Source organism: Balaenoptera ricei, chromosome 5 (assembly GCF_028023285.1).
Source record: "Balaenoptera ricei isolate mBalRic1 chromosome 5, mBalRic1.hap2, whole genome shotgun sequence".
Taxonomy (NCBI): Eukaryota; Metazoa; Chordata; class Mammalia; order Artiodactyla; family Balaenopteridae; genus Balaenoptera; species Balaenoptera ricei.
In genome coordinates this window covers 42,660,830-42,684,933 of record NC_082643.1, presented here as the reverse complement: position 1 = coordinate 42,684,933, position 24,104 = coordinate 42,660,830, and the positions used below count along the sequence as shown (strand labels likewise).

General features: G+C 35.9%; 1 protein-coding gene across 9 annotated transcripts in view; it reads right to left on the bottom strand.

The window, feature by feature from the left end:
* The window catches only part of WDFY3 (WD repeat and FYVE domain containing 3), a 273,474-nt gene that overhangs the window by 33,140 nt on the left and 216,230 nt on the right, over positions 1-24,104 (bottom strand). For 6 of the 9 annotated variants that reach the window (XM_059922695.1, XM_059922696.1, XM_059922698.1 and 3 more), the window contains 7 exons: positions 22,487-22,540; positions 20,039-20,207; positions 17,495-17,658; positions 10,437-10,585; positions 8,826-8,946; positions 8,211-8,296; positions 6,611-6,691 (listed from right to left, as the gene is read on the bottom strand). In XM_059922695.1, the coding sequence (XP_059778678.1) occupies positions 6,611-6,691; positions 8,211-8,296; positions 8,826-8,946; positions 10,437-10,585; positions 17,495-17,658; positions 20,039-20,207; positions 22,487-22,540 (824 nt within the window). The remainder of the gene's footprint in view (positions 1-6,610; positions 6,692-8,210; positions 8,297-8,825; positions 8,947-10,436; positions 10,586-17,494; positions 17,659-20,038; positions 20,208-22,486; positions 22,541-24,104) is intronic. The other 3 variants (XM_059922700.1, XM_059922702.1, XM_059922703.1) reach the window with 1 other exon arrangement.

The following is a 24,104-nucleotide window of genomic DNA, read 5'->3' as shown; positions in this document are numbered from 1 at the left end:
TCTATTTTATACATATTAGTGTATATATGTCCATCCCAATCTCCCAATTCATTCCCCCCCCCCGCCCCTGCTCTGCCCTCTTGGTGTCCATATGTTTGTTCCCTACATCTGTGTCTCTATGTCTGCTTTGCAAACTGGTTCATCTGTACCATTTTTCTAGATTCCACATATATGCGTTAATATACAATATTTGTTTTTCTCTTCTGACTTACTTCACTCTGTATGACCGTCTCTAGGTCCATCCACGTCTCTACAAATGACCCAATTTCGTTTCTTTTTATGGCTGAGTAATATTCCACTGTATATACGTACCACGTTTCTTTATCCATTCGTCTGTTGATGGGCATTTAGGTTGCTTCCATGACCTGGCTATTGTAAATAGTGCTGCAATGAACATTGGGGTGCATGTGTCTTTTTGAATTATGGTTTTCTCTGGGTATATGCCCAGTAGTGGGATTGCTGGGTCATATGGTAGTTCTATTTTCAGTTTTTTTTTTTTTAGCTGTCCTACCTTCAACCACCTTTCTTAAAAAAAATTAATTAATTAATTAATTAATTAATTTTTGGCTGTGTTGGGTCTTCGTCTCTGCACGAGGGCCCTCTCCAGTTGCGGCAAGCAGGGGCCACTCTTCATCGCGGTGCGCGGGCCTCTCACTATCACGGCCTCCCTTGTTGCGGAGCACGGGCTCCAGACGCGCAGGCTCAGTAGTTGTGGCACACGGGCTTAGTTGCTCTGCGGCATGTGGGATCTTCCCAGACCAGGGCTCGAACCTGTGTCCCCTGCATTGGCAGGCGGACTCTCAACCACTGCGCCACCAGGGCAGCCCTTATTTTCAGTTTTTTAAAGAACCTCCATACTGTTCTCCATAGTGGCTGTATCAATTTACATTCCCACCAACAGTGCAAGAGGGTTCCGTTTTCTCCACACCCTCTGCAGCTTTTCTTGTTTGTAGATTTTCTGATGATGCCCATTCTAACTGGTGTGAGGTGATACCTCATTGTAGTTTTGATTTGCATTTCTCTAATAATTAGTGATGTTGAGCAGCTTTTCATGTGTCTGTCTGTTGGCCATCTGTATGTCTTCTTTGGAGAAATGTCTATTTAGGTCTTCTGCCCAATTTTTTGATTGGGTTGTTTGTTTTTTTAATATTGAGCTGCATGAGCTGCTTATATATTTTGGAGATTAATCCTTTGTCTGCTGATTTCTTTGTAAATATTTTCTCCCAATCTAAGTGTTGTCTTTTCGTCTTGTTTACAGTTTCCTTTGCTGTACAAAAGCTTTTAAGTTTCATTAGGTCCCATTTGTTTATTTTTGTTTTTATTTCCATTACTCTAGGAGGTGGGTCAAAAAAGATCTTGCTGTGATTTATGTCAAAGAGTGTTCTTCCTATGTTTTCCTCTAAGAGTTTTATACTGTATAGTCTTACATTTAGGTCTTTAATCCATTTTGAGTTTATTTTTGTGTATGGTGTTAGGGAGTGTTCTAATTTCATTCTTTTACATGTAGCTGTCCAATTTTCCCAGCACCACTTATTGAAGAGGCTGTCTTTTCTCCATTATATATATTCTTGCCTCTTCTATCAAAGATAAGGTGACTGTATGTGCATGGGTTTATCTCTGGGCTTTTTATCCTGTTCCATTGATCTATATTTCTGTTTTTGTGCCAGTACCATACTGTCTTGATTACTGTGGCTTTGTAGTATACTCTGAGGTCAGGGAGCCTGATTCCTCCAGCTCTGTTTTGCTTTCTCAAGATTGCTTTGGCTATTCAGGATCTTTTTGTTTCCATACAAATTGTGAATTTTTTTGTTCTAGTTCTGTGAAAAATGCCATTGGTAGCTTGATAGGGATTGCACTGTATCTGCAGATTGCTTTGGGTAGTATAGTTATTTTCACAATGTTGATTCTTCCAATCCAAGAACATGGTATATCTCTCCATCTGTTGGTGTCATCTTTGATTTCTTTCATCAGAGTCTTATAGTTTTCTGAGTACAGGTCTTTTACCTCCTTAGGTAGGTTTATTCCTAGGTATTTTATTCTTTTTGTTGCAGTGGTAAATGGGATTGTTTCCTTAATTTCTCTTTCTGATCTTTTGTTGTTAAGTGTATAGGAATGCAAGAGATTTCTGCACATTAATTTTGTATCCTGCTACTTTACCAAATTCATTGATTAGCTCTAGTAGTTTTCTGGTGGCATCTTTAGGATTCTCTATGTATGTATGTATTTTCATGTCATCTGCAAACAGTGACAGTTTTACTTCTTCTTTTCCAATTTGTATTCCTTTAATTTCTTTTTCTTCTGATTGCCATGGCTAGGAATTCCAAAACGATGTTAAATAACAGTGGTGAGAGTGGACTTCCTTGTCTTATGCCTGATCTTAGAGGAAATGCTTTCAGTTTTTCACCATTGAGAATGATGTTTGCTGTGGGTTTGTCATATATGGCCTTTATTAGGTTGAGGTAGGTTCCCTCTATGCCCACTTTCTGGAGAGTTTTTATCATAAATGAGTGTTGAATTTTGTCAAAAGCTTTCTCTGTGTCTATTGAGATGATCATATGGTTTTTATTCTTCAATTTGTAAATACAGTGTATCACATTGATTGATTTGCATATACTGAAGAATTCTCACATCCCTGGGATAAATCCCACTTGATCATGGTGTATGATCCTTTTAATGTGTTGTTGGATTCTGTTTACTAGTATTTTGTTGAGGATTTTTGCATCTATATTCATCAGTGATATTGGTCTGTAGTTTTCTTTTTTTGTAGTATCTTTGTCTGGTTTTGGTATCAGGGTGATGGTGGCCTCATAGAATGAGTTTGGGAGTGTGCCTTCCTCTGCAATTTTTTGGAAGAGTTTGAGAAGGATGGGTGTTAGCTCTTCTCTAAATAATTGACAGAATTCACCTGTGAAGCCATCTGGTCCCGGACTTTTGTTTGTTGGAAGATTTTTAATCACAGTTTCAATTTCATTACTTGTGATTGGTCAGCTCATATTTTCTATTTCTTCCTGGTTCAGTCTCGGAAGGTTATACCTTTCTAAGAATTTGTCCATTTCTTCCAGGTTGTCCATTTTATTAGCATAGACTTGCTTGCAGTAGTCTCTTATGATGCTTTGTATTTCTGCGGTGTCCGTTGTAACTTTTCCTTTTTCATTTCTAATTTTATTGATTTGAGTCCTCTCCCTCTTTTTCCTGATGAGTCCGGCTAAAGGTTTATCAATTTTGTTTATCTTCTCAAAGAACCAGCTTTTAGTTTTATTGATCTTTGCTATTGTTTTCTTTGTTTCTATTTCATTTATTTCTGCTCTGATCTTTATGATTTCTTTCCTTCTGGTAACTTTGGGTTTCGTTTGTTCTTTTTTCTCTAGTTCCTTTAGGTGTAAGGTTAGATTGTTTATTTGAGATATTTCTTGTTTCTTGAGGTAGGACTGTATTGCTATAAACTACCCTCTTAGAACTGCTTTTGCTGCATCCCATAGGTTTTGGATCATCGTGTTTTTGTTGTCAGTGGACTCCAGGTATTTTTTGATTTCCTCTTTGATTTCTTCAGTGATCTCTTGGTTATTTAGTAATGTATTGTTTAGCCTCCATGTGTTTGTGTTGTTTGTGTTTTTTCCCTGTAATTTATTTCTAATCTCATAGCGTTGTGGTCAGAAAAGATGTTTGATATGATTTCAATTTTCTTAAATTTACTGAGGCTTGATTTGTGACCCAAGATGTGATCTATCCTGGAGAATGTTCCGTGTGCACTTGAGAAGAAAGTGTAATCTGCTGTTTTCGGATGGAATGTCCTATAAATATCAGTTAAATCCATCTGGTCTGTTGTGTCATTTAAAACTTGTGTTTCCTTATTAACTTTCTGTCTGGATGATCTGTCCATTGGTGTAAGTGAGGTGTTAAAGTCCCCCACTATTATTGTGTTTCTGTCAATTTCCTCTTTTATAGCTGTTAGCATTTGCCTTATGTATTGAGGTACTCCTATGTTGGGTGCATATATATTTATAATGTTACATCTTCTTCTTGGATTGATCCCTTGATCATTATGTAGTGTCCTTCCTTGTCTCTTGTAACATTATTTTAAAGTCTATTTTATCTGATATGAGTATTGCTACTCCAGCTTTCTTTTGATTTCCATTTGCATGGAATATCTTTTTCCATCCCCTCACTTTCAGTCTGTATGTGTCCCTAGGTCTGAAGTGGGTCTCTTATAGACAGCATATATATGGGTCTTGCTTTTGTATCCATTCAGCGAGCCTGTGTCTTTTGGTTGAAGCATTTAATCCATTCACATTTAAGGTAATTATCGATATGTATGTTCCTATGACCATTTTCTTAATTGTTTTGGGTTTGTTTTTGTAGGTCCTTTCCTTCTCTTGTTTTTCCCACTTAGAGAAGTCCCTTTAGCATTTGTTATAGAGTTGGTTTGGTGGTGCTGAATTCTCTTAGCTTTTGCTTGTCTGTAAAGTTTTTGATTTCTCCATCAAATCTAAATGAGATCCTTGCTGGGTAGAGTAATCTTGGTTGTAGGTTCTTCCCTTTCATCACTTTAAATATATCGTGCCACTCCCTTGTGGCTTGTAGAGTTTCTGCTGAGAAGTCAGCTGTTAACCTTATGGGAGTTCCCTTGTATGTTATTTGTCGTTTTTCCCTTGTTGCTTTTAATAATTTTTCTTTGTCTTTAATTTTTGTCAATTTGATTACTATGTGTCTTGGTGTGTTTTTCCTTGGGTTTATCCTGCCTGGGACTCTCTGCGCTTCCTAGATTTGGGTGGCTATTTTCTTGCCCAAGTTTGGGAAGTTTTCGACTATAATCTCTTCAAATATTTTCTTGGTTCCTTTCTCTCTCTCTTCTCCTTCTGGGATACCTATAACGCAAATGTTGATGCATTTAATGCTGTCCCAGAGGTCTCTTAGGCTGTCTTCATTTCTTTTCATTCTTTTCCCTTTATTCTGTTCCATGGCAGTGTGTTCCACCGTTCTGTCTTCCAGGTCACTTATCCATTCTTCTGCCTCAGTTATTCTGCTATTGATTACTTCTAGTGTTATTGTATTGTTCATCTCTGCTTGTCTGTTCTTTAATTCTTCTAGGTCTTTGTTAAACATTTCTTGCATCTTCTCGATCTTTGCTGCCATTCTTTTTCCGAGGTCCTGGATCATCTTCACTATCATTATTCTGAATTCTTTTTCTGGAAGGTTGCCTATCTCCACTTCATTTAGTTGTTTTTCTGGGGTTTGATCTTGTTCCTTCATGTGGCACATAGTCCTCTGACTTTTCATTTTGTCTATCTTTCTGTGAATGTGGTTTTCTTTCCACAGGCTGCAGGATTGTAGTTCTTCTTGCTTCTGCTGTCTACTGCTTCTTTTCTCATGGATTATAAAGGGCTACCAGTTCCTGAGTGCCTGAAAATGAAGCTGGGTATACAGATTCTTGAAATGGCTGTATCATCCAAAAGACTTCCTAAGATTAAAAGCAGCTGAAAAGAGCACAAAGGAACCACTGATAGGTTTGAACACACAAAAACAGAAGTTTATATTTAAATGTAAGAGAAAAAAATCAAGAGAAAAACTTGGCAATTTACAACAAATATGACAAGCAAAGGGATAATATGCTATTACCGAAAAATCTTGTACACATTGATAATAAGGACTCAGAGGAGATGTTAACTAGACTTACTGAGGTGGTCATTTCACAATATATACAAAAGTAAATTATTATATTGTTCACCTGAAACTAATGTAATGTCAATTATATCTGAAAAAACAAAACAAACAAACAAACAAAAAAAACTACAAAAAAAACCAAACCACCACCACCACCAATAAAGAACTCAGTGGAAAAAAATGGGCAAAAGTTATAGATAACTCATAAATGATAATTTTAAATGGCTAACAAATATATACAGAGCTCAAGATTTCTAATATGAAAAGAAATGCACATTTAAAAAAGCATCATTAAAAATTGGTAAAAATGAAAAAGTAAATATAAAAAGCTGGTATCTTTTGAGATAAGCAAACTTATCTACTATCGGTGGAATATAGATGTGTATAATTTTTATAGAAATCTAGTTGGTTTGGTATATTAAGAGTCTTAAAATTCGTACCATTTTACTAAGGGGATTTTATCCTAAAAAAATAATGAGGTATCACATTTGCATTATTATAACAGGGAAACCTGATAAAGATGAAATATCCAAAAACAAGAGAATGCTTTCTACATATGATGAAGGGCTAGTAAATAAAGGCAAAGTTTCTAAAGAATTTTTTTAAACCAGGAGGAAATATTTACATATAAGACTGAATAGAAGACGCAGAATAAAAATCTGTGTTTATAGTATGGACTCAATTGTGCATATAGGAATATATGCATGCTTAAAAGATTAAAGGGAATTGATCAAAATGTGATCAATTTGACACTGATCTGACATGAGTGATCATGCATACATTTTCTTTTTTTTTTCTAGTTTTCAGTAGTTAAATTTTTTTTTTGCAAACCCCTGGGGGTTGGGGTGGGGTGGGGGAACATTCATTAAAAATATTAAATAATACTGTCCAGATATAAATGATCAAACTGCAGTATTAAACTATAATGTGCAAGAAGCAAGCAACCTACCCCTGCTCCACGCTTGTGTTTGGTCGCTGCCCAGACACAGACTCTGAACTGTCAGTTAGAGATGGCACTACAGCCAAAAACCTGGAAAATTTAAAAACAGCATAAAATTGGAAATGACGTTTCAGTCAGGATCTAATGGGAACTTACAAAAGCATGATTCATTTAGATCTTAATTGCTGCATTTACCCCTCCACTACTCAGTAAATGGCAGGCAAAGGGAATATACAATAATTAGAACATTCTGTAACAAAAAAGGGTAGGATGATGGCTTCCAAAGCCAAATATAAAGATCCATAGCAAAATCTGTCATTTTGGATTTTTACATATGCTGCCACATTACTTGAAGAAAAAGCCTGACACACTGATTCACAGGAATTAAGTCAACTTAATGATGTCCTAAAGAGTGATTAAATGCTAAATATTCACATGACAGTAGTGCTAACAGCTAAACAAGTGATAGGACAGAGACATCTCTAACAAATGAAAATATATACATGATAAGAACCTTTATGTGACACTATTATAAATATTTCCAGAGTTGCTCATAATGTCAACATACATTTTTTAAGGGTAAAAAAGAATTGTGGGAAAATTCTTGGAATGAATGTGGACCTTGAACTTGGCATATACACAGACATTTCTCAGATAAAGACAATGTCATCTCCTTGCCACAGCTTCTAGTTGGGAAGAGCAGATAATTTACTAACACTGAAAACAATATCACCTTTAGAAATTCATAAGATAGGTAACTAAAATTTCAGTCATTTACTTAGCTCTTCCCAATCAACATCCACAGGCACTTTATTTGAAGAACCTCCCTCCCTCATTTCCCTCATGCTCACAGGTAGTATTACTGTACTGCAATGATAAGCAATGTTGCTTGGTATTAGTCATTCCTCACTTGAAATACAAAACTTCCCTAATAGAGAGATTGCCAGGATCTACACCACTCTTCAAAGAATAAGAGGGCTCTCATATTATATTATGATAAGTTCATAAAAGCCTTACTATTCACATGCCCAACAGAAGTATTTTCAAGCACATGGACATATACTATTTTTCTTTTATAAGATAAAATTTAAACACAGTTTACCCAAAATGAAATATGGTTAGATTACATCAACTGCTTTACTTGGCTATGCTACTTTTTCAGGGATGAAGGTATCCAACTTCTCTTCCAAAGTCAGAAAAGTCTCATATGAATACAAATTCTAAGGAAACTCAGGCTCTGCATTCAATAGCAAGGTATGACACTGTCTTCTTTTTGCTAATATGAAAGAAGCCTATTTTGAATCTGAAGTATTATTTTTTTAAGCTCCAGTTTCATCATCCTTTTATACTTAGAGACATGGGACTTTATCACTAAGGTGGCTTTTGATGATATCTACTACAAGTTACCAGAAGGAAAAATGTGATTTCAAAATAGAATAGCATAAGAAGAATCACATTTCAAGAGGCTGGCAAAAATGAAACAAACATTTTCTTCAAAGAAGTTAATTCATGGATTTAACAGATTTTTAAAAAACTAGCTGAACTGGCAATGCTTTACCTCCCATTTCTTCCCATGACAGCATTATGAAGTATTCCTAATAAACAGTACCTTTGATAGACTTTGTTTCTAATTCCTTTTTGAAAAGCAAGGAGGTAATTCCGTCCATCTCCAGAGAAAACTTCCACAGCAATAGGCTGAAATGATCAGAGAGAAAAACATTAAGAAAAAACACAAATAGAGTTATATATTAACTTTTCCACTATGAATTTCTATAATGTTGAAGAAATTAACCTGTTGACTGAAGAACATTGTTACAGTCATGAATTCCCAGCAGATTAAATTACACAATAAACAGCGCCAGTTTGTTCTGCTCAATTTGTTTCTAAAATTTTTAACAGAATAATGGTAAAATAATTATAAAATTATAATTTTGTAAATTTATAGTGAGAATGCAATTTTTATGTAAAAAGAAAATTATAATATAAATTTGGATAGCTATAGGGAAAGATGGACAACAAAATATCACTCAGTTTTAGGTTGTGATTTTTTTGTTTGTTTTTTTAAGAAGGGGGATGTATTATAAAGTTATGCACTCATGTGACATGAGCTTGTCTATCATACAACCAAATCTAATACTCTAAGGAATAATGTGGATCCTATCATGTATACATCCTCTAAGTAAAGGAACCTGACAAAACGTTTATTACTACTAAATCAACCCACCTGCAGGAGATACCTCCTTTTATGAACTTCCTTGATATCTTCATAGGCAAAAATGCTGCATGTTCTCTTGAGTTGACTGGGGCCTTGCCTGGCTCCTCTAGGGATAATTGGCTCATGCATACTATAGGCAGCCCAGACAAAGGAGATAAAAACACAGCAAGAGATAAATTCACTGTTCAATAAAGAGTGTGTTATTTTCAACATGTGAAGAGAAGCAGGAATCGATATATCTGAATATTTAGTTCAAAAAAGACACACCTTTAAGAGAATAATTTGGTAGCTACTCAGTATACCAGAAACCCCCTTTGATGAATATAACTTAAAAAAAATCCTATTCATGCTGTCAGGGCTTATCTATCAGGCACAGCTGGCAAGTGCCAAAGTCTATATTCTTTTAGGGGGTCCAAGAAAATGTTTTAATTTCTTTTAAAATCAAAAGAAAAAACTGAACTTTTAGGTAGAAGAAAATGTTTTAATATATAATATGAATATATTCATCTTTAAACCAACACAGTCAGAAAAACATCATTTTAGATAGCTTTATATGTAGGAAGAGGCCCGTAAAAGTCATAATGTGGCCCTGATTGCTACTGAAAGTAATTATTTGAAGTATCTCCTAGCAATGAAGATGACCATGTCCACATTCACAGTGCATGTTAGGTGTTCAAAATGTTAAAGGAAGAGAAGAGCGTGTTTTCTAAGCCTTAAGCTTTTTCATCTCCCTTTGGGCTTTGTCTGTCTCTGGGTTTTCCATTACCCACTATCACGTCCATCATAGGGCTGGCAGAAGAAAAGGAAGATGGATAAACTCAGGCAGTTAATTCCTGCCTGTGCTTCAGTCACACTGCTTCTAGGGTACTCAGAGGACATGGATGCTCTTACGTTTGTTAGAGTATTATACAGCCGCCTGCATTTTCTCTACAACTGTGTTTGCACTGAAATTTGAAAAAAAGAACAATTTACAAATTCAGAATAACTTTATAAATATATAGATTATAATACAAGGAACTTGTATTATATCTAGTGCTATTAATGCATAGCAATAAATTGTATTTAGTTTTCATTTTGATAAATAAGGCAAATTTGTCTCTTATAGCGTTGAAATAACTATTACTCTGGTGAATATTTAATGATGGATGCACAAAAACTGAGAGATAACATTACTTGAAACACAATTTTTGCATTAAGAAAAACTATGTAGGAATTCCCTGGTGGCACAGTGGTTAAGAATCTATGTGCCAAGCAGGGGACGCGGGTTCGAGCCCTGGTCTGGGAAGATCCCACATGCCGCAGAGCAACTAAGCCCGTGTGCCACGACTACTGAGCCTGTGCTCTAGAGCCTGCGAGCCACAACTACTGAGCCTGCGTGCCACAGCTACTGAAGCCTGTGCACCTAGAGCCCGTGCTCTGCAACAAGAGAAGCCACCGCAGTGAGAAGCCTGCGCACCGCAACAAGGAGTAGCTCCCGCTCGCTGCAACTAAAGAAAGCCTGAGAACAGCAATGAAGACCCAACGCAGCCAAAAAAAAAAGAAAAAAACCAAACAAACCCATGTAGATATATTGCTTTCTAAAGATAGCTGTACTTTGTGTCTCTTCATTCATTTACTTACTTTGGAGGTAAGGTTTCAATATCTCTTATTTCCCTGGTTGCTGTCATTGTAAATCCATCAATCACATAAAAATGCTCTTTACCAAAAAGAAGTAGCCCTTCACTGGTATCTAGGCCCTGGACTCGAGCACAGCGGTACATGTGTTGGATCTATAAAGAAAACCATAAACATTCATTAATATAGTTTTTAAAAATCAGGTAATTTCTTTTTTTGATATAAATGAAGCAAAATGTCTTTAAACATGGATTTAATGGGCAAACAAGATTTTATGAAGATGTCACTCTGTGATGGCATCCCCTGAGCTAAGCATATTAACCAGAGTTTAAGCATATTAAAAAAGAATAGCTAAGATTGCAGTCTGAGTTGCAGTTGACTTCAGTAAAAGGAAACAACCATTACTCATATCCATCCATCCAATCTACTTATTCTAATATTCACTGTGTACTAACTCCGTGCCAGGCACATGTGTACTAGGCTCTACAGTCCATAAACAAGTTAGAAAAGGAAGGAGACAGACACAAATTCTGCAGGAAAGGGAACTGAGGCATACATGCGAGGAGATGAGGATTGTGCCCTGGGCCAGGCAGGATGATACAGAGTGAAAAAGGTATGCAGAGCCCGACAATCCTGAGTGAATTCCCAGTTCTGTTGTTTAACTATAGATTTGGTCAAATTTCTTAATGTTTCTGGGCTTCTGTGTCTTCATATAAGTTTCAAATATACTTCATTGGCTTGTCATGAGAGTTAGTGAGACATACAAAATCATGTTGGGAATTGTTGGCTGTCTTCTCTTCCACATAGCTTACTTTCCTCTTTTTCCATAACAATCCCTGGAACTGGAGTTGTGGAATTTGTCTCTATTTGCTCTCCACTAGAGTCTGCCTGCCTGGCAGCCTGTTGTGCCATTGTAAAAAGCCAAACTTGGCAGAAGTTGCATTTTCCTCATAGAAGGAAGGACTTACTAAATCTCTCAATGTTAGCAGTGTTTTCTTTCCAACAGGCAGGATCTAGTCCTTAGTAAAAATTCTTTCTTGCTTACACTCAGTTCAACATGAATCAAGGAAAAAAAAATCAGCAATTAAAAAATTAAAGACAAAGAAAAATTATTGGAAGCAGCAAGGGAAAAACGACAAATAACATACAAGGGAACTCCCATAAGGTTAACAGCTGATTTCTCAGCAGAAACTCTACAAGCCAGAAGGGAGTGGCATAATATACTTAAAGTGATGAAAGGGAAGAACCTACAACCAAGATTACTCTACCCAGCAAGGATCTCATTTAGATTTGATGGAGAAATCAAAAGCTTTACAGACAAGCAAAAGCTAAAAGAATTCAGCACCACCAAACCAGCTCTACAACAAATGCTAAAGGAACTTCTCTAAGTGGGAAACACAAGAGAAGAAAAGGACCTACAAAAACAAACCAAAAACGATTAAGAAAATGGTCATAGGAACATACATATCGATAATTACCTTAAACGTGAATGGACTAAATGCTCCAACCAAAAGACACAGGCTTGCTGAATGGATACAAAAGCAAGACCCATATATATGCTGTCTACAAGAGACCCACTTCAGACCTAGGGACACATACAGACTGAAAGTGAGGGGATGAAAAAAGATATTCCATGCAAATGGAAATCAAAAGAAAGCTGGAGTAGCTATACTCATATCAGATAAAATTGACTTTAAAATAAAGAACGTTACAAGAGACAAGGAAGGACACTACATAATGATCAAGGGATCAAACCAAGAAGAAGATATAACAATTATAAATATATATGCACCCAACATAGGAGCACCTCAATACATAAGGCAACTGCTAACAGCTATAAAAGAGGAAATCGACAGTAACACAATAATAGTGGGGGACTTTAACACCTCACTTACACCAATGGGCAGATCATCCAAAATGAAAATAAATAAGGAAACAGAAGCTTTAAATGACACAATAGACCAGATAGATTTAATTGATATTTATAGGACATTCCATCCAAAAACAGCAGATTACACGTTCTTCTCAAGTGCGCACAGAATATTCTCCAGAATAGATCACATCTTGGGTCACAAATCAAGCCTCAGTAAATTTAAGAAAATTCAAATCATATCAAGCATCTTTTCTGACCACAACGCTATGAGATTAGAAATGAATTACAGGGAAAAAAACGTAAAAAATACAAACACATGGACACTAAACAATACGTTACTAAATAACCAAGAGATCACTGAAGAAATCGAAGACGAAATCAAAAAATACCTAGAGACAAGTGACAATGAAAACACGACGATCCAAAACCTATGGGATGCAGCAAAAGCAGTTCTAAGAGGGAAGTTTATAGCTATACAAGCCTACCTAAAGAAACAAGAAAAATCTCAAGTAAATAATCTAACCTTACACCTAAAGAAACTAGAGAAAGAAGAACAAACAAAACCCAAAGTTAGCAGAAGGAAAGAAATCATAAAGATCAGAGCGGAAATAAATGAAATAGAAACAAAGAAAACAATAGCAAAGATCAATAAAACTAAAAGCTGGTTCTTTGAGAAGATAAACAAAATTGATAAGCCATTAGCCAGACTCATCAAGAAAAAGAGGGAGAGGACTCAAATCAATAAAATTAGAAATGAAAAAGGAGAAGTTATAACAGACACCGCAGAAATACAAAGCATCATAAGAGACTACTACAAGCAACTCTATGCCAATAAAATGGACACCCTGGAAGAAATGGACAAATTCTTAGAAAGGTATAACCTTCCAAGACTGAACCAGGAAGAAACAGAAAATATGAACAGACTAATCACAAGTAATGAAATTGAAACTGTGATTAAAAATCTTCCAACAAACAAAAGTCCAGGACCAGATGGCTTCACAGGTGAATTCTATCAAACATTTAGAGAAGAGCTAACACCCATCCTTCTCAAACTCTTCCAAAAAATTGCAGAGGAAGGCACACTCCCAAACTCATTCTATGAGGCCACCATCACCCTGATACCAAAACCAGACAAAGATACTACAAAAAAAGAAAATTACAGAGCAGTATCACTGATGAATATAGATGCAAAAATCCTCAACAAAATACTAGCAAACAGAATCCAACAACACATTAAAAGGATCATACACCACGATCAAGTGGGATTTATCCCAGGGATGCAAGGATTCTTCAATATACACAAATCAATCAATGTGATACACCATATTAATAAATTGAAGAATAAAAACCATATGATCATCTCAATAGACACAGAGAAAGCTTTTGACAAAATTCAACACCCATTTATGATAAAAATTCTCCAGAAAGTGGGCATAGAGGGAACCTACCTCAACCTAATAAAGACCATATATGACAAACCCATAGCAAACATCATTCTCAATGGTGAAACACTGAAAGCATTTCCTCTAAGATCAGGAACAAGACAAGGATGTCCACTCTCACCGCTATTATTCAACATAGTTTTGGAAGTCCTAGCCATGGCAATCAGAGAAGAAAAAGAAATAAAAGGAATACAAATTGGAAAAGAAGAAGTAAAACTGTCACTGTTTGCAGATGACATGATACTATACATAGAGAATCCTAAAAATGCCACCAGAAAACTACTAGAGCTAATCAATGAATCTGGTAAAGTTGCAGGATACAAAATTAATGCACAGAAATCTCTTGCATTCCTATACACTAATGATGAAAAATCTGAAAGAGAAATTATGGAAACCCTCCCATTTACCATTGCAACAAAAAGAATAAAATACCTGGGAATAAACCTACCTAGGGAGACAAAAGACCTGTATGCAGAAAACTATAAGGCACTGATAAAAGAAATTAAAGATGATACTAACAGATGGAGAGATATACCATGTTCTTGGACTGGAAGAATCAATATTGTGAAAATGACTATACTACCCAAAGCAATCTACAGATTCAATGTAATCCCTATCAAATTACCAATGGCATTTTTTTATGGAACTAGAACAAATTATCTTAAAATTTGTATGGAGACACAAAAGACCCCGAATACCCAAAGCAGTCTTGAGGGAAAAAAACGGAGCTGGAGGAATCAGACTCCCTGACTTCAGACTATACTACAAAGCTACAGTAATCAAGACAATATGGTACTGGCACAAAAACAGAAACATAGATCAATGGAACAAGATAGAAAGCCCAGAGATAAACCCATGCACCTATGGTCAACTAATCTATGACAAAGGAGACAAAGATACAGAATGGAGAAAAGACAGTCTCTTCAATAAGCGGTGCTGGGAAAACTGGACAGCTACATGTAAAAGAATGAAATTAGAACACTCCCTAACACCATACACAAAAATAAGCTCAAAATGGATTCGAGACCTAAATGTAAGACCAGACACTATAAAACTCTTAGAGGAAAACATAGGAAGAGCACTCTTTGACATAAATCACAGCAAGATCTTTTTTGATCCACCTCCTAGAGTAATGGAAATAAAAACAAAAATAAACAAATGGGACCTAATGAAACTTCAAAGCTTTTGCACAGCAAAGGAAACCATAAACAAGACCAAAAGACAACCCTCAGAATGGGAGAAAATATTTGCAAACGAATCAACGGACAAAGGATTAATCTCCAAAATATATAAACAGCTCATTCAACTCAATATTAAAGAAACAAACAACCCAATCCAAAAATGGGCAGAAGACCTAAATAGACATTTCTCCAAAGGAGACATACAGATGGCCAAGAACCACATGAAAAGCTGCTCAACATCACTAATTATTAGAGAAATGCAAATCAAAACTACAATGAGGTATCACCTCACACCAGTTAGAATGGGCATCATCAGAAAATCTACAAACAACAAATGCTGGAGAGGGTGTGGAGAAAAGGGAACCCTCTTGCACTGTTGGTGGGAATGTAAATTGATACAGCCACTATGGAGAACAATATGGAGGTTCCTTAAAAAACTAAAAATGGAATTACCATATAATCCAGCAATCTCACTACTGGGCATATACCCAGAGAAAACCGTAATTCAAAAAGACACATGCACCCCAATGTTCATTGCAGCATTATTTACAATAGCCAGGTCATGGAAGCAACCTAAATGTCCATCGACAGACGAATGGATAAAGAAGTTGTGGTACATATATACAATGGAATATTACTCAGCCATAAAAAGGAACGGAATTGAGTCATTCGTTGAGACGTGGATGGATCTAGAGACTGTCATACAGAGTGAAGTAAGTCAGAAAGAGAAAAACAAATATCGTGTATTAACGCATGTATGTGGAACCTAGAAAAATGGTACAGATGAATCGGTTTGCAGGGCAGAAGTTGAGACACAGATGTAGAGAATGAACGTATGGACACCAAGGGGGGAAATCCACAGTGGGGTGGGGATGGTGGTGTGCTGAATTGGGCGATTGGGATTGACATGTATACACTGATGTGTATAAAATTTATGACTGAATAAAAAAAAAATCAGCAATTAAATCAGAGTCAAACAAATGTCAAATAAATGTCAGTCTAAATACACCTCCTGCACTATTCAAACTTAAAGCAATTAGAGGAAAAACTGTACCCATGAGTTTAAAAAGTTTAAAAAATGACAGCATCAGAAAATAGATTTTCTAAAATATGCAAATGTAAGTTAATTTTCATCACCACATCTGAACTACTTCAATAATAAAAACTTAGAATATTACAGGAGAAAAGCTGACATACTTTTAAAATAACTCTATTGTAAGTATAATATACACACACAAAAAAATGTTTATTTCATAAATGCATAGCTTGATGAATTTTCAAATGCTTAAAATATGATGCAACCAGCATCCAAATCAAGAAACAGAACATTCCCAAGGCCCTAGAAGCCTCTCTTGTGCTTCCTTCAGATCTAATGTACTTTTATAGTTACATACTTTTTTTCTTTTTATGTTTTCATTCAAGATTAATCAGGCCATATATTTGAACAGAATTAAAAAAATTAAACCCTAATTTCTAGTTACTATTTCTTAGTGGATAAGATTTCAAGTGTTATACCAAGATCTAATATAATAGGCAAAACAACCTTTAAAAAGGTGATACTCACTACACATTCAATTCATTCATTCCTTTACTCATTTATCCCTTTATTTATTCAACCAATCACTCCTTCATTCAAGGTTTACTGAGTTTCTATCAGGTGACTGGAACTGTGTAAGGCACTGGGATAGAAATAAGAAACAGTGCCTGCCTCAAAAGAGCTCACTATCTAGATGAAGAGACAGACACAGGAACAAATAATAATAACATGATAAAGTGAGTGCTATATATAAGGCTTTATAAAAGCATAGAGGAGGGGGTCTAACTAAGCCTGAGCTGGCAAGACAGTGAAGGAAAGCTTCCTCTGTGTGAGCATTAAAGACATCCAGATAAATGATGTTGCATCAAATGGGAGTTACTAGGATAGAGGTTATGCAAGTGATGGAAAGAGGGGCATTTAGGCAGAGAACACAATGAGTAAAGCGCAGAGTAAAGAAATATCATGGATGTAGTGAACGGCAAGGCACAAAATGCAGGGGGCTCAGGCTACATGGCAGAGTCAGTAAAGTGAGCCTGGAGGGGTCGCAGGGTGTAAGAGGCTGAGAGAAACAGGAAGGCAAAGTAGTCTTTTGTGAATGAAGCACAGGAGGGGTTAAGTACAAGGCTGGGGATGATGGGCTAGTTGAAGTTGCTTGTGTGGTTACTGGAATTACAGAGGTATAGGAAAAAATACAGGGCCAAATTACTGAATGGGTTGTGTACATGGGTTTGAAACGAGAATCATGGCAAGAGTTGCAGCCTAATAAAGGGTTTAGAGGAAGACAGTGAACTAGGTGTCAACTGTTAATACTATATCTGATGCAACTTCTTGCTGTTCAGTGTGTTCAGAGAGGTCAGAAAACCCTACAGATGAAAGACGCAGAGTGTTGAACCCAAAGGGGCGCCTAATACTGATTTCACTGCAGAGGCTAAAATATTTATCTTTGGCTGCCAGATAAATACCCTTCAACTAGTCTTGTAAAATGGAGACAAACCACTTAATACAATCCCTCCTTTTCAGAAGTAAGGCACCTTTTCTCCCTCTTCTAATAGGCGCAGCAGGGTGGCGTTGTCCGTCTTCTCCTCCTCTTCTATAGAGCTACCCTCAGCAATCTGGTCTTGCAGCTGCTCCTGGGTCTCCTCATCTCCTCCATCAGGTGCAGATCGAGACCGTTTTAGAGGCGGCTTGACCAGTCCTGCAGGATAAGAGCCAAGAGGGTCATGTGGTCTTGCTGGGGTCATGTGGGAGCCATTTAGTCCCTCCTCTACATTTCCAATTTGAGAGAGTTCTGGAAGGTATGGGGAGGCAGCATCGTTCAGTGGTCAACAGCACAGGCTCTGGAGTTAAACAGCCGCATGACCTTGGAGTATTATTTGTCCCCTCTGAACCTCAGTTTCTCACCTATAAAACCGGGACAAGGATACTACCTATCATGGATACCAGGAGGATTGTTGGAGGACTAAATGAGGTAATTCATGTAAAGTGCTTAGTATCACGCATAATAAATAGTAAATTCTCAGTAAGTGTCAGATGATGATGATAAACAGAGGGCTTAGCATAATTAATGGTAAAAGTGGTGGTGCTAATGGGCAGGTGTCACTGAGGGGATACCCTCAATAAATGATCAGTCATTATCAGAAACAAAAATAGGACAGCACGTTATAAACATGATTATAAGAGATTCCACCTACTTGGAGGGCCCATGAGGATTACTTCAAGACTCATATTACAAGTGGCAGTATGGTCACTCATACATGAATGAATTTGATTAAATCATCAGGCCATAAAGAATAAGAACACAATTCTTTTAAAAATATAGGGCCAGACAATTTAATGTGCCACATAAGTTAACATTCTACTGCCTACATTTTGATAATTTTATTGATAATCAGAGGAGATGAAATTAAAATCAGCTGATGAAAGTAACCACTGATAACCCAGAGTATGGGAAGCACTCAAAACAAACTCTAAATCTCACATTTAATTTAATATTCTTTAGTTCTGTACCAAAAAAAGTAATGTTGTATCTACCAATGATAGTTACACTAAGAATTTTGGAAAAACGTAAATCAGCCTGTTAGAAACCTATCCTTTGAACACAAGTTATCAGAGGTTCTGCTCTGCCTTGCGAAGAACCTCATTTTCACATGTGAAAGAGTATAATAAATAAACAAGAAAGATCAAGTCTTGCTGAGATATCCACAAGGGGAAAAGCTTCCAGCTGCTTTATTTTTAGTTTGACGAATCAAAACCTCCAACTCTATGTCTAGCATAGCATCTTGCATATCACAGTAGTGACACCAATATTTGTGGTTTTAGCTCGATTAGACATTAGGAAAATGAGGCCAAGATGAGAAGTTAATGCCAATGACCCAAACACAAGACATCACAAACTCTGTGAATTATACACCTTGGTTATAGCCAGGAAATACAACTTTGGACCCATCTCAATAACTTTGCTGATGCAGTGTCAAGAAATGATAAGGCTGAAAACTTTGTTCAACTAATAAAATTTCAGTGATTCTATGAAAATGTTAGATGGATTATGAAATGTTTAGTAATTCATAGTTATCACAAGAGAGAACAGGTATAATGTAATAGGAGAAACCTATCACAATTACAGATAAATTTTTTTGTTGACATGGTCATATACTGTTAGTTTTTTATCAATGAGATCTGAAAATAATTTTTAATTTACAGTTCTTAATTTATATTCTAGGGCTTTATCTATAGACTACGCCAAGACTTTTGAATTTATGATAAATCAGAGGCTTAAAAAATTAAAACAATGGACTGATTTACTTATTCAATATTGACTGAATCCCCATTTTGTGCTAGGCATGTGCCAAAATCTATAAAGTGAGAGGAGAAATAATCTCTGCCTCTGAGAAACTTATAATTTAGGAAAACATAAAGCAGTGAAAGAAATCACTGAAATTGCTATAAAAGATATGAGCAAAGTGCTATTGGAGGACAGCGGAGTTGGAAAAGCCTTCAGAGTAGGACAGTTTGACCAGTATCTTCAAGACTGGGTAGGTCCAGATCACAGAGAAGCTGTAGCAAGAGGGCAGAGGGCACACATATGCAGAAGTACAGAATCAAAAAGTCCATGGCCATTTTAGTCCAATTCATCACCGTAAGCATGTCTTTCTAGGCTCATAAAGTATAGCTTTGGAATAATCTGTCTTAGCTCATTGGAAGAAAGACCATTATTTCTTACTGTTGGCTAACATGCACTAATGACACATTTAGTGGTTGTTTTAGTTTTATACATATTTATTTAGCTTTCAGGGCCTTAACTTAAAATATCAGGTACCACTGAGAATTCTGCCAGATACAGTGAAAAAAAATTATCAAGCCAACGGCACATTACATTCATCTGTAGGCAATAAAGAAGAGCCAGTCTCTTTAGTTCTCATACAGAAATCAATCTTTAAGAAGGGTGCGATAGTAAAATATGTACAGATACTTTTAGGTTGGCCCTACTGTTTATAGTTGCTAATATTTTCATATAGATTCAAGTAAAAGGAATGCTCCCAAATGGTTTTTAATTAAAATCAGAGAGGAAGGCTGACCTTTGACTTTAGCAATAGTGTCTTCACCATGCTCTGGTTCTTGTTGAGTAGCTTCACCTTCTGAACTCTCTACTATGGCATCCTGGACAATGGCTGGGTTGCCAGAGGCTAGTCGCATGTAGTATTCTTTACTGTCATAACTTACAGCTCTTCTGTATCGAGCAGGTTTCTAAGAAACAACAAAAGGAAAGGACTCATAATTTATCTTCAAGAATTAATAGACTATTTATACAGGGTAAATCCACAGTCTTTTGGGTTAAGTTTCTCTATTTTTAAATTGCACTGATTTAAAAAAATATATATAAAACAACAATATTAGCAGTTTTGTTCCTCCCGAAAAAAGAAACACATCATCTTTAGCCAAATGTTTCCAGGTTAGTATAGTACAGCCTCACTGATGCATCAGTACAGTAGAGAGAATGCCCAGTGTCAGAGAGCATCAAGTTGCAAGGGGTGTCTAGTTTCTGAGGAGCCTGAAACTTTTCTTCTACCCCAAGTAAACAGGCCTAAAGGGCCATCCATTCAGTTGGAATTACCTGTGTGAGTGCTTACTTCAGATATTTGAAGGTAGGGACCCAGAACTGCCCTGTTCCCATATTCCCATATCTCTCTGGAACTCTGGAAATGGCCCAGACCTTCAGAGAGTCCTGACCCAATATGGAATCGACCGGCTTCAGGCCAGATGACACTGTTTGGTTGGCCTGCCACTCCGAGCTGGTGTGTCTAATTTGTTAAAACATCCTGTTGTTTGTTGTGTAAAAGAATGTGATCCATAAACTTACTAACTAAATGAGTATATCAAGAACATGTAAGTCCATTTTGAAGAAGAAATTAATTATGTAGAAACATTAGAAAAGATTTACCTTTTTGGTGTATGATACAAGAGCATTTCCTTTTCAGAATAATTAATATTTATCCTAAAAACAGGTTCTCCGATTAACCCAAACTTTTTTTTTTCTTAGAACAATAGATAATGAAAAATTAAGGTCTAAAGTTTCCTACAAACATGTAAAACCATAGGGAAAAGTTTATATGTATACAGGTTGATCATAATGAGACCCAGACTTTAAATTAACAATTAAGAAAAAGACAGGGTTTGAAACATGCTTAAAGACCTTCCCTTTCTAAACATTATCTTTTTTTTTTCAACTTGCTTGCTTTAAAAAAAAAAAAAAAAAAAATCTTACCTTTCCTTTCCTATGAACGTCTAATTGAAAGTATTCTATCAGCCTAACTCTTCGACTCAGTTAGTTATATGTATTGTCTACAATAATGCTTATTTTAAGCAAGACCTTTTTAAAAAAATGATTTTCAACTAAAGTAGAAAACAAGTGTCCAACAGGAATATTTAGACTAAAATACTGAACCAATTTTGAGATGAAAAGATGCCTAACTCAAGCCACCATTACCCTTCTTTTAACTTCAGGTATAAAGTTAGGGAATGAAGAGAGCTGCAAGCTAACTGATGAATGATATGCAGCAAATGAAAACTGAAATATATAACATAGGAAAGTATTGAAATGATGTAAAAAAATATTACAGTTATGGAAGGAAGGATCTGATGAACCAACTAATAATACTGCAATATTTTTGAAATGAAAGCAGGGTAGTAAGTTTTGTACTATAACAATTCTCTACATGAGATCTAACAATTATCTTCAACTCATAATTGTTCATTTTAAAAAAGATGAAAGCATAGTTAGTGATGGGCAAGACAATGAATTAACAGATGTGGGACAACATCTTGGTTACTGACTTCATATCTGACTTAAACTTGGAACTATAAGCATTTTCCCTTAAATATTTTGAGGTATATTTCTGTGACATTTCTGAACTGCATTTTTTGTTTCTTTTTGTTTTTTTTTACTGAATTATGTACTGAATCCTTCTGGAAAAAGAAAACAATTACATAAATTTAAATTAATTAAAATAAACTAAAATTGTATTTTAAAAAGTGGTCATATACGCTTAGTTTCCATTTAGTTTCTTCTGATTGAAAAAGTAATTTTAAAAGAGAATACACTTGCATTCTCAAAATATATACTGTTTAATATCTAGAAGAATTAAATGAGTAATTGAAAAAACAAGTTGGTAGTGTCAGGCTGCCCATTACTAACATGCCTTGGGACTTGTTAGTGTAAGTGTGAAGCAGTACACATTTCACGGTGAGAGCAGTGAATACTCAGCCTGTTAGTGAGCAGCATACAGACCCTAGAAAGCTGATCAGAACGAAGCGAGAGAGACGAGGACACCTCTCGGCGTGAATGAAATTCACTTTTCAACACTAAGGAACTTACAGAAACAACAAGTTGAAAGTCAACTCTTTAGGTTAGTCTAGTCTACCATGCACTAAAATAAAAAAACAAAACAAAAACAAAATAACACAAAGGAAAAAAAAAAACAAAACTGCAAGTATTTTGCATTCTTTTATGGTATTTTGTGTTTTACCTTTTGAGGAATGATATCATCGGGTGTCTCAGGCTGTTTACTTGGGATCTCAGACTGAAAACAGGGTATTAAGTATAGACACATCAGAAAAAAATAACAAAGAACAACACAAAAATAAAATATTCTTGAGGACTGTATGGAATATGGAAGATGCACTCACACAAAATTAATATGACAGCCTAAGCTGCTTGAAATAATCACTTAGCATCGTGTGATTGTTTTCTCAATTATCCAAAGTAGTTTTAAAGTAAAAGAAACTACACTAAAATTCTCAAGGCTACTGAACAGGACAAACTTAAAAATCACACACACAAAACTTCACCACAGGCTGCCAGTGTCATGGATGATTTACAGGCAACTCTTTATATGGCTTCAAAGGAAAAAAACAGAAAACCAGATAATAGAATCTAGTGCTAGCTATCACCTTCCACCTACCTTTTACTGTGTTTATCCCTAGATCTGTTTTGTAACAGAAGCAACTGGTTTAAACTATTATCTACAATATCCCATACCACAGAAATCACTAAGCGCTTGTTAGTGAAAAAACACCTTTCCCTAAAAGCCCAAGGACCTATTTCCTTTGCTACCTTCACAGCTATGACCTCAGAAAGGCTGAAAGCAGAAGGGAGCCTGGATCATCAGCCTCCAAACCAAAAGTTTTTGTAAAAATTACTTTCTAAAGAATTAGGTAATTACTCTATATTTTATTCTCAATAAAATCTCGACTAACAAGGCGGCAGTATCTGTTGAGCTGGAGTGTGTGGCCTGTGCGTGTAAACACACAGACAGCTACAGACAGACAGTAACACATCCAAGAATCATTTCAATTTTTCTTCCTTTTCACAGTTTGTACCTGGAGATGACTTCTAGTACCTTTCCCTAGAGTAAATATGAGCAAGCAAAATGCTTTTACAAATGTTTGCTTCCCTTGGCAAAACAAACATTGAACTACTGGGCATACTTTCAAATACTTAATATGGTTTTAATATACCTCTCTCCTTAAAAGCAAACTTTTAAAAGCATACCTTATGTTGAAGGATAATCTTGAAAATATACATCTATGTTCTCAATCTTGGTAAAGATTTGGGTTACATGAGTATTACTACACATTTGTTAAACCTCACTGAACGGTACACTTAGGATTTATATATTTCAATATATGTAAAATTTATGTCAATAAAAAAGAATTATGAACAAATGTTGAACTCTATTGATATGCATGGGGAAGTATTCAGGGGTGAAGGGTACTGACTCTGCAACTCATTTTGAAATTAATTAAAAAAACAAGATAGATCACTGGATAGATATGTGATAAACCAATGTAGCAAAATGACCAATTACTATTGTCAAACCCAATTCTGATGTCCACTATATATCCCCAACCAGAATGTGGGCAGGGTCTGACATGTACACAATCGTGTTCTCCCTGCAGCATATGGCACAGTGCTGGTTTAATACATATTTGCTCACTGAACCACTTACTGACTGAGGATCTTATTTTACTAAAAGGTACAGCATTCATTAGCGAAGATACATGTTATACTAATAATTTTAGTATTATCATAGCTCTCTTTAAACTTTTATAACTAAATTATTATAATTATGTTTATATAAAAAC